Source organism: Triticum dicoccoides, chromosome 1B (assembly GCF_002162155.2).
Source record: "Triticum dicoccoides isolate Atlit2015 ecotype Zavitan chromosome 1B, WEW_v2.0, whole genome shotgun sequence".
In the NCBI taxonomy this organism is placed as follows: Eukaryota; Viridiplantae; Streptophyta; class Magnoliopsida; order Poales; family Poaceae; genus Triticum; species Triticum dicoccoides.
Window position 1 is genome coordinate 306,620,540 of NC_041381.1, and position 11,816 is coordinate 306,632,355.

Here is an 11,816-nt window from a genome sequence, read left to right on the forward strand (position 1 = left end):
AAGGGCCTACCCTCTAGGGTAATCCTTTGTTTGCTGGAATTATCAAAAGAGCAGAACGCGCACATCTTGACAACAAACCTTCAGTGCCGTCCATGCAATAGTCGCTAACATCAAGAATCAAGAAAGTAGGGAAGGTCTGGCTCATCCCCGGGACAAAGCACTTTGCGCAAATTATACCTTATTAGACAGCAAGAATAGACACAGCGTTCCCTTTGTACAAACCAATTTTAACCACTCTCCAAAACCTTACAAACTACTGTACTTACTTTCCCCAATTTCCCCACCTTTTCTACTCACAGATTGTTTAGACACAACTCATGTACAACGAGAACGCGACAACATCTACAATTTGGGTATCATGAACTTGCCTGCGATGCGATGACCACAGATAGTGAGCTCAATCATACGTCACAGATCTATTGACAGCATCTACCACCATACTTTGCATGACTTTCCTGTTGCTTTTTCAGAATGTTCCTCTTGACAACCGATGACGAGCCTTCCTCCAGGAGACTTGGAACCTCAAGGATCTGCACGACGGCAAAACTGAGTCTGTTTGTGATTCATGTAGCTAGGGGCTTGCCTACTAGAACAAAAAAGCAACCACGAAACTGAAAATGCAACTGAGTTCTTCAGTTGTGTCCCCATGTGTTTGCATCTTAATTGTATAAAAGACTTAAGAATCTAAGGTTGTGGGGCACGGTATCTCTGAGTCTTTACCTTCAGCACAAGTTCTTCAAAACAATTCTCGACGTTTTCTCGTGTTTTTGCACTGCTCTCAAGAAACAGACATCCGGATTCTTGTGCGAAGGCAAGACCTTCTTCTCTTGTGACTGTTCTCTCATCATCCTGCAAAAGATGGGACCATCAAAATTAAAGCTAAGAACTGAATCTATGTCTACTTGACCCATGAGTGATTTCCTGAATTGATATAAAGAAGTGTACAAAAAGCAATTTAGGTTTGGAAAGAAACAGCAAGTTTGGAACAAAATATTCAGGAAAAATAAAAATTTCTATTTTGAAAAAAAATGGTACCTTATCAACTTTGTTTCCAACAAGCATTTTTATGCAGTCTTTGTTTGATGAGTTTGAGTCTATCTCCTTAGTCCATACATCACCCAAATTTGTGAAGCTCTCTCTCTTCGCGACGTCATATACTATGAGTAAAATACTATAAGACATTAGACCTTAATCCACTTTATAGCATGAAAAACATAATACACAAAGGACCATAATTCTCAAGATAATTTACCACTACAAGTTAATCAGTATTTGCCATTGTTAACCTATGCACATGCTTTCATATTCGCCATGACCAAATGATTAGTAGGAACTAAATTATTGTAAACTATGATCAAAGGTTCCACAGTTTCACTAGATATCTAATTCACACTGATCAAAACATCAGCAAATAAAAGAAATCTTGACCAGTATGCACTAGCACCTGTGGCTTTTTTTTATTTAGAAGAACAACCATGAGGCACTGCCGAGAGGCCAAGCCTCAAACCCAGGTGGGCTGAGCGAGCACAGAAGCCGCTAGCCTACAGAGCGGTGCTCAAACATGAGTAAATAAGATACTCTTAACTAATAAGATTGTCCATGCATACACATAGAAAGAAGTATCCACAAAATAAAAGGGCAGCCCGGTGCATGTAGCTCCCGCTTGCGCAGGGTCCGGGGAAGGGTCCGACTACTTTGGGTCTATTGTACGCAGCCCTTCCCTACATAGAAAGAAGTATCCACAAAATAATTCAAAATATTTCTGTTTGATAGAAGGGTGCATCCTTGTGGTCACCAACTTCTCATAATTCCATGCATTGCAAGTAACAGAGTTGATCTGGGTTCATCAATGGAGAAATCATGAATACAAAGGGAAATGCAAAAGAACTGTGCTACAGAAAAAAAAAAAAACGATCCACATATTGTAGCACTAAGTAGCTGACCTACTGGTGAGTATAATAACGGAATGATTGAATAGACCAACCTAAAAAGTTCTATGGCATATCCCGAATATCTAATCTCCGAGCGAGAAAAATTGACATCGTCTTACAATAACAGTATATGTAAGAACTCAGAAACAACTAAGAACAATTTTTTTACCTAGTATAATTCCTTGAGCACCTCTATAGTAAGAACTAGTGATTGTCCTAAACCTCTCCTGGCCAGCTGCAAAACAACAAAAAATGACTGACTTGTAGAACATTTGAAATATCATAGACACCATGTCATAATTTACTTTGTTTACAGATAAGTAAGACACCTTCCAGTAGTACTACTGTCGTGAAGAGTAGGTAATATGGTGCATCTCTGAATTATTCTTTAGGACAGCACTGGAGTGGGGCTATAAACTCATAAGACTGGAACCTCTGATCGAGATGATGTCAGGAGAAAGGGAGCAACATGATGGGTGCACCCAAATAATACAGTATCTTATAAATGCTGAAAGTAATGATGGTAGAGAAGGATGGGAGGGCAAGATGACTAGCAAGCTAAATCTAGGAATTTTCCATGCTTATTAGTATCATTTTTTTAGATGATGTTTATTGCTATTTTTTGCTCTAGCTGGTGCTTGTAGCAACTCCTGGTAGTTTTTGGCACATTAAAACATTGTTGCATCTCTATGAGCAAATTCCAACCACTTGTTCTTGGATCATAAAAGTCTTGCATACACGACCGCTTACTTGAAGTTAGGACTTATTTGTGCTAGTTCCTACTGCGAAAGACCATACTTGAACAGTCGGAGAATGGGAAGAAATTGTGAACTCACCAGTATCCCATATAGTCAGCTTCAGTTTCTTTCCACCAACAGTAAGAAACTTGATTTTGAAATCAACTCCTGGCAATCAATGTGAAACAAAATTATAAGACATGTGAAGTGTACATATAATACAAAAGAGCATGCAATTTATAAAATAAAATGTGATGGTGTGAAATCAGAGTAGTATACAGAGCTGCATGCACAAGCATAACACCACTGTGATGTCTCAGGCCTAAGGGGTAGACTAGAGTTGGGACATGTCTTAAACGAGTCAGGACATATTGTCTGTCACACAATCTTGAGTTGCATAACACAAAGAGTTCACCCATAGGCCATAAGGCTAAACTGGCGAGAAAACATAGTGGCGGGAAGGACATACATAAGGACAGCGAGTTGAACCATTCCCATAGATTACGTGCAAGGTAAAATTGTCCAAATGACTTTTCTGAGATGGTTGCTTGAGATAGAAATAAGGTAGCACTAGTAAATTTTCTTTAGTGCGCAATCAGGTTTTGCTGCACAAGCATGGATCGCTTTCCTATCTCCCCAAATACTAGCTTCAGCATTTAAGCATTTGGGTTGATGGGGACCAACCTATTAGTGGCATATAAGACCAACTGTAAAGGACATATGGTACTGGAGTGGCATATAAGAGCATTGGAGACTACTAACTCCCAGCCCTGGCCAACGCCAACAAACAACAAGAAAGTGGAGACAATTCAGCAGAATCAAAAGCAGAGAACAGCTCGGACATTAATTAAAACTTAAAAGGAAAAGGTTTCGTTCACCGAAATGGGCGGAATCGCTGATGCCCTTAATCCGCTACCTACTGCCACTACACTATATACTCCGAAGCAATACGACGAGCGTACACTGAACCTCGTACTAGTCTGGTGTACCAAGCAGAGCGAGAGAGCGATCGGACTGGACGTGGCGCGGTGCGGTGGCGGGGTGAGACTAAGAAGACGTACCGATGGTGGGCGCGATGTCGTCGTCGAGGTTGGCTGCGGCGACGAAGCTGACGAGGAGGCTGCTCTTGCCGACGCCCGAGTCCCCGATGAGGAGGATCTTGAAGGAGCACTCGTAGCCGGCGCTGCCCCCCGGCGACACCGGCGACACCCCCATCCCCCCGCGCCGTCCCGGATTCGGCGCCGGTCGAGTCGAAGGTCAGGCGGGGCGGGGCGGAGGATTTAGAGGCGGAGGGGAAGGCGGCAGCGGCAGAGGAGACAGCCCGCCAGCCAGGCTGAGGCTGGTGCTCTCTGGCTTTGACTGGGCGAGAGGAGAGGAGAGAAGAGGTGGGGCGCGACGGCTGGTTTATGGGGTTCCGTCCGGTGGCGGTCCAAGTGGCGCGGTGGCACGCGGGCCGCGTTCCAGTTCAGGGACAAGGCGGAGGCCGGCCGCGCGCGCGTCCGATCGATGATCCGGGTGGAAAACGATGCGTGCCAGTCTGCCTGCCGGGGGAGGGTATGGTATGGGTCGGGTGGTGTTTGGCTTTGTCCCTGCCTGCCTGCCTGCGCGCGGCGCGGCTGGATCGGGTCGGGTCGGGGTGGGCGTTTCTGGCTCGTTGCGGTGAACGCGACGGGGTCCCGGCCCGATCGGCGCGGTGGGGTTGGTTTCTTGACTTGGAGTGATGAATGATGATTTTTTAAACAAATCGGGATGTATGATTGGTGGGGCGAATAATGTTGTTGCTGCGGCAGAGATGGTACGTAGAGTAGTAGGATGTGTGATCGTTGATGGCGATGGGGAGACCAGACCAGGTATACATACTGTATCTTATATACTAGGCGTCATGCAACACCTGGCGACGCGTGTGTCGCTTCGGCCGGCACGTAGCTTTTGTCTGCGTGACACGGCGTTAACGTGTCCGGCCGGCCTCTCCAGGTGAGGTGAGGTGATCGATCATGTCATGTGACTCGGCACGCGTCTGCGTCTAAAACCGTATCCTTGTAGGCTGATATTACGGGTACGTACTTGTATCTTTCGGTTGTTATCTCCAGTGCTCAAGGTGTGCTGGTTGGAGGGTGTAGCTTTCCTATAACTGTGTGGACGCAACGGCACTCGCTGGGAGACTTCTTTTTGTCTCGTGGCGCGTTTTTGTTCAAACTGAATTATACTTTTATGTGAGGGCATCTTTAACGGCAACCCATAAATTTTTTTTCTGCATCCGTCCGCGGGTAGAGGGGCCAATGTGTGGACTGGATGAGGAAGGACGACATCCAACACTAACATGTATATGTCCGCCAGTAAATTCAAATTCAAATATGCTCCAATCCGGACAGCGTGCCGGATCACATCAACGTCGGATCGTAAGCCCGATCACAACCCCAAAAAAGCAAATATGCTTAGTTTTTACATGCCCGAATCCAAAAGAACATCAGTTCGGCAGTCCGTGCATTTCTGCCCTGTTGGCCCGGCAATCCCAGCTGGCCGCTGGCCGATCAAGGTGGTGTCGTCACCGCTACGTTGGCAGCCTCTGCCTCCGCCGCGTCCTCATAGGTCGTCACCACCAACTCATCTTTCTACCACTGCAACATCTAGTAATGGACGGATTGCATGGTGATTCTTGCGCCGGTATCCAAAGAGTCCATATTCAAGGTCAACATCTTGGCGTCCTCTGCATTGGCAACGATCTTCACCCTTTTCCCCTTGAGTGCAGCCTTCCTCTCTTCGATCATGGTCCTCCTCTTTCCGAGTTTGATCTTCTTGTCCGTTGCCTCTATCAACAATTTGAACCTCTTCGCCTTCCACTCCTCCTTGATTTCCGAGCGCTTCACGCATGACTCCTCCTTCTTCGTCAAGATGTCGCCGAACCCCTCTGCCAGCTTGGCCGCCGCACTTTCTCGCTTCGTCCTCTCTTCCTCCCACTCCTTCCCTCGTAAATTTCTTCTAACATTTTTGGCGGTTCTTGGATTGGGTCGGTAGGGTCACCGATTTCTTCCTTGTTAGCTTGGGCAGTGGTCTTGGCAATGAAAAGGCTCCACTCTGGTTGCTCATTCAACTTCAGCCAACAATGCATGACGGTGAAGGACTTCTTCTTCTTCAACTTTTTGTACACCACACAAGTATGAGTAGGCTACAAAGTGAAACATTGCCTACAATGCATATCCATCTAGCGAGCAACAAAACAATACAGACGTGTTTGGTTGTCTGCATTAGGCCCAACCAGGCCCACATAGGAAGAAAAACATCTGTTTGGTTGCCTGGGCTGCTTCTACATCTTGGGTTGCATGGAACTTAAAGTAGTCTCGGGCCAGTGTCGTGGTACTAAGTCTAACAGTAAGAATAGGGGGTATGTATGAGGAGGCGAGGCCCTAGCTACGACGAGATTGTACACACGAGTTTACGAGTTCAGGCCCCTCTCGGAGGAGGTAAAAGCCCTACGTCTCAGTGCCCTGAGGCGGTCGACTGGAATATGGGTGTGTGTTACAAGGGGTGCGAACCCTTGTCCTTGAGGAGGGGGGTGGCTTATATAGAGTACGCCAGCACCCCGGCCCACCTCCGTTACAGGGGTTCAATGTACATTAAGACATGACGTTACTGGTAACGCCAGCTATAAAGTGTATTCAATGATCTTTAAGACTACAGAGTGAATGCCTGACCGTTGTCATCATGAGTGACTCTAGGTCTTCTGTACTCTGAGTGGATTCTTGTATGGTCGAATGACTCCATCCAGGTCGAGTGAAGTGGGGGTATCCGAGTGAGGTGACTGGTCGAGTGGATTGCACTTGGTGGCTTCAGTTGATACTTCCTGATGTGCTTTGAATGTCTTTGCTTCTAGGGTAGTGACCTTGGGTGGGGCTTATAGGTCAGGCCTATGACCCTACCCTAGGTCTATGGCGTCGTCATTAGCCCCCGAATGGATTGAGGTCCAAGTGGAAAGAAAGTTGAAGTTGAACCTGCCTTAATTCTTGTGCTTCACAAGTACCCATACTGGATTGGAGGCCCATGCTGAAACTTCGTCTTCATTTCAGTCGCCTTGATCGATTCAGAAGTTGTCGAGTGAACTTATGTTGGCACTCGTCAAGTGTTGTTACGATGCGAAATCATTGGTGCGATTCGTTACTGCGTATCCCGGATCTCACGGGATTCGAAAATTTGGGGAAGCGCGCGAGGCAGAGCGCTCCGTAGTAAGCGAGACGGATAGACATGGGTGCCTTGATTTCCGTGCCACCTTTTTCGCCACGTACCCGGCGTACGACTGTTGCGGGATTTGACAGGATTGCTCGGGCCCACGCGTCAGCCACTTGGAAGTAGGCCCTTAAAAGGCGTCGGGGCCGAGGCATCTGCATTGTGCGCTCTCATTCCCCTTCTTCCTTCTCTGCCTTTCCACCGCATCTTCCTCTGCCCTCGACGCCGCCGCTCCGCCAGTGTGTCGCCCGCCACCATGGTGAAGGATAAGACGGCGGCGCTGGAGCACGCAAAAAAGGCGACGGGGACGGCGAAGGGGAAGAAGATGAATCGGGGGTCGTCGTTGAGGTCTGTGTTGCCCTCGGGTTGGATTCAGGGAGATTGGATCCGATCTTCACTCCGGCCAGAGGATCTGGAAGAGCTGGCTGCCTCTGGTTTGATCGCTACCGGGCCCGCGAGGTTGCCGGGGGGGGGGATAGAGCCTCAGCCGCGGTCCGGTGAGTGTGTCCTTCTTGCTACCCATGTCGACCGTGGCTTCTCCCTTCCTCCGCATCCTTTTTTCCGGGGCTTTTTGAACTTTTTCGATGCTCAGCTTCACCACTCCTCTCCCAACACCATCACGTATCTCGCTGTGTTCGTGTCCATGTGTGAGAACTTCTTGGGTTGTCGACCGCACTGGGGTCTCTTCAAACACATTTTCACAATCCGCTCCCAGACCATGAAGAAGGCGAATTCGAGTGATGAGGGATGCACGTGATCCAGATGTGCAGGGGTCTAGGGATCCAGATGAGGAAGAGGAGCACTTTTCGTACCATGACACTTCCCGAGTCTGTCAGGGGCTGGCAGTCGACCTGGTTCTACTGCCAGGATATTGCGACCCTCGGTCAGTCGATCGGTCTTCCCCCTTTTTCCCTAGATCGTGCCCAGCAGCCTTCCTCACTGACCGTGACCGCGGCAGAGAAAGTAGAGACGAACATGTTGGTCGAGAGGGTAGTCCAGTTGGTCCGTCAGGGTGTAACTGGCATGGATTTGTTGGAGGTGTTTCTCAGTCGACGCATCCAGCTGCTCGAAGCTCGTGACCACTCGATGTGGATGTACTCGGGTGCCAATGACACCGCTCGGGTTCACCCAGAGGAGGTTGCGGATGATACGGCGGCCTTGTGGCTGAAGGGCGTTACCGGGAACAAGGATAACCCCAGGGGAGCCAGGAGAGGTTATACATTCGACACTGACAACCAGCCAGACAAGGTCTGATCCATGCTTCCGAGTGTACTTCAATCTGTCTTGTAACTGTTTCTGAATCCGACTGATGTTTGATTAACTTCTTGTCTTGCAGGTTTATACCGAGATGTACTCGATGCCGAACAGGGAACAAGCCCAGGAGCAGGTCCAGGAGGGAGTGGATAGTGTGGAGGAGAGCAGTGAGAGGCAATCTCCAGATGATGACGAGGAGGAGGAGAGCAATGATTCGGACGACGAAGAGGAGGAAGTTGACTCACCACCCCACACCGAGCGCCGATCCAAGAAGTTCCATGATCCAGCGGGCGGGCGTGGCAAGACTGCGGCCCCAATTCACAAGTGCATAAGCGCACTCGGACTTCGACTCCGGAGCCGTCAGAGAAGGTCGCCAAGCAGCCCAAGGTTGCCCCATCGAAGTCTCGGAAGACCTTGCCCAAGATCAAGATGGACGTTCCCGTTGCTTCTGCGTGAGTGTTCTGCCTTTCCGTGTTCCCTTATTGGCTTGTACTCCTGCTCTGACCGGGTGGATCGCAAACTTTTTAGTGCTGCAACTTCTGGGACCTCCATGGAAATTGACAAGGCTCCCGGTGATGAGGAGACTGATGACGCGGCTACTTCCAAAGCCGGTATGATCTTGCAATCTTGGACTTGCTTTGACGACTGGATTATTGGTCGATTGAACCCTCATGGTTGCTTTTTGTTGTAGTTCCACGGGACGTCATTGAGCTTCTGGACGATGCGGAAGAAGTGCCTCTGAAAGACACAAGAAGGAGGGGCAGGGTTTCGAACGGGAGGACGGCCGAGGGTTAGGTGCCTCGGTCGACATCGGCACCAATGACGGTGGTCCAGCGACCCGGAGATCCGGCTTGGGCCAATGTTACTTCTGCCAATCCACTGTCGACTAATCGACCTTCAGCGTCGACTGCTCAGGTCTCTGTCACGCCCACACAATTCCATGCTTCAGATCATGTGATTGCTCCGAGTGTACCGCCATCGTTGCTCTTTGCTGTGCATCACACTCCAGATGATCTGGCGGGTGCTGCCAGAGAGGCTCTACTCCAAGCAAACCTCATGATGGAGCAGATGAAGATAGTGCACGAGGCTAGTCAGGCTGCCTACAACGCCAGTTCTGCTCTGCATGTTAATGTCAAGGTTAGTTGGATTTTTGACCGATCTCCTCATTAGTGGTAGTTGCGACTGTTGCTTCATTGTCCGTGAGGTGTCCTTGGATGAGCGTTTTGGAACCTTTTATGTGCATCTATCATGGGTCTGCATTTTGCATCCAATCACCCACTAGGTGTTCTGACTTAGTGTTGAATAGTTCTTCCACTTGAGTCGACCAGGTTGAGTCGAGTGTTTTTCTGAACCAGTGGGGGCACGTAGAGTGCACCCACTGGGTGTAGTCCCCGAGGCCGTCGTTGGGTGTTTTGACGCGGCGGGGGTCTTCATCGAATGTTACTTCATTATTCTTTCACTCGGTTGAATAGCTCGATCCGAGTGGAATCCAGACTAGTGGGGGCACGCCAAGTGCACCCACTGGATGTAGTCCCCGAGATTGCGGTCGATTGCTGGTAGTCGGCTGGGGTATGAGAATCTTTTTTTGCATACTCATGCTGGGTAGACCATACCGAGTGGAAACCCGGACTAGTGGGGGCACGCCAAGTGCACCCACTGGGTGTAGTCCCCGAGACTACTGTTGAATGTTTGATTCGGCGGTAGTCTTAGAGCAATTTTCCCTGTGATTGACTTTTGTTCCTGTCGACTGACATATCTTATTTGCTGACCGCAGAAATCTTGTGATCTTGGATCTCAATTTACTGAACTAAAGAAGAGGCAGATCAGCCTCAACTTCAATCTGGAGCTGGCCAAGAAGAATCTCAAGAAGGCCCAGGAAAAAGCAACTACCATGGGAGGTAATGATTCGTTGACTGTCCTCCATATGACTCTTTTTTTAGTCTCTTGAACCGAGTGACTCCACTCGAACAGATGTGCATAGTGAAAACCGTCAACTCCAAGCTCGTCTGAAGAATGTTATTTCTTTAGAAAATGAAGCAGGCTCTAGAGAAGAAGGATCAAGACCTTGCCGCAACTCAGAAGGAGGCGTGAGAGAAAACGACACTTGCTGACAAGAAGCTGGCCTCATTCAACAAGTTGGAAGAGGAGAACTCCAAGTTGAAGACTGCCGTTGCTGAAGCCAACCAGGAGGTTGCGAGGCTGAAGAAGGACAAGGAAAGCTTGACTGACGAAGTTGGAAGTCTCAAGGCCAAGAAGGGCGAACTGGAGGCTTATTTGGGATAGCTTGCTGAGAAGCTGGTCTTGAAGCTTGAAGGTATTTCCTTTTGTCTGATTGATCTATCGGTGTCGACTGACACATCTTATTAAGCTGTCGACTCATCACTTTTCTGACTGCAGAACTTTGTCAAGACTTCGAAGCAGAGACTGGGCGGGTCGAGATAGGTCTTGACCCCATGAACTCTCCTGTCAAAGATGACGCCGCGATGAGCGTGCTGCGATTGGAGTCTCATTTGGACAATGCTGTTGATTATCTCGCTCGTCTGAAGGTGGCAATGTCGCGGATCAACGCTGAACTCTGGCCTCAAGCAGAACTCCCAAAAGATCTCGAGTCTCTGATGACTCGACTGAACCAAATCCCTGGTCGAGTGCAGGAGTGGAAGAAGTTGTCTGCTCATTGTGGCGCCGATGTTGCTCTATCGTTGGTCTGAGTCCACTGCAAGGATGTCAGAGAAGACAAGCTGGCGGCTCTCAATGTTGCCAACACTAAGAAGCTCAGCTTCCAAACCTTCATGGACGCCTTCCTTGACGTCGCCACTCATATCGCAGACAGTATCGACCTTGACAGCTTCATCGATCCAGCAAGTCCTCCTCCTGCCGAGTGAACAAACATTATGCTCCACCTTTATTTGCCTCGGAATGTCGAGTGGTTATGTAACCATTAAACTCTTTTAGGCCTGATGCCTGAGTACTTATGCCCGTTGTGGTTTTGAACTTTTGCGGGATTTATCTGAACTTGCTTTTCTTTGAATACGATGGCTTTGCCTTTATCGCTTTTGAATGCCTTTCGATTCTGAGTGAAACTTGACCTTTTCACCTTTCGTCGAGTGGTTCTGACGATGTGTTCAATCGACACCTCATCATCCTTGCGGATCGGGATGGAGCGTACGTTGTACTTGGGATGCAGCTCTGATGTTGTGTTCAGTCGACACCTCGTCGTCCTTGCGGATCAAGATGGAGCATATGTTGTGCTTGTGATGCAGCTCTAACGTCGTGCTTAGTCAACACCTCGTCATCCTTGCGGATCGAGATGGAGCGTACGTTGTACTTCTGACGCAACTCTGACGTTGTGTTCAGTCGACACCTCATCGTCCTTGCGGATCGAGATGGAGCGTACGTTGTACTTGTGATGTAGCTCACAGGATCTTTGTGACTTAGGCGAGTACGGGATCACAGCTAAGCTCCTGAGTGGGAGGATCGCTCTCCACTCGGAGTGTTTTTAGCTTAGGCGAGTACGGGGTCGCGGCTAAGCCCCCGAGTGGGAGGGTTGCTCTCCAGTCGGAGTGTTTTTAACTTAGGCGAGTACGGGGTCGCGGCTAAGCCACCGAGTGGGAGGATTGCTCTCCACTCAGAGTGTTTTTTAACTTAGGCGAGTACGGGGTCGCAGCTAAGCCCC

The 11,816-nt window shown here is 49.0% G+C and overlaps 1 protein-coding gene across 1 annotated transcript; it reads right to left on the reverse strand.

Moving 5' to 3' along the window:
- Positions 1-161: 161 nt before the first annotated feature.
- On the reverse strand, positions 162-4,086 carry LOC119332281 (ras-related protein RABC2a-like). Its single transcript, XM_037605464.1, has 6 exons — positions 3,730-4,086; positions 2,768-2,836; positions 2,101-2,166; positions 1,036-1,157; positions 721-849; positions 162-530 (listed from the first exon to the last, which is right to left on the reverse strand). The coding sequence occupies exons 1-6, from the start codon at positions 3,881-3,883 to the stop codon at positions 417-419; spliced, it is 654 nt and encodes a 217-aa protein (XP_037461361.1). The 5' UTR covers positions 3,884-4,086; the 3' UTR covers positions 162-416.
- Positions 4,087-11,816: the final 7,730 nt, after the last annotated feature.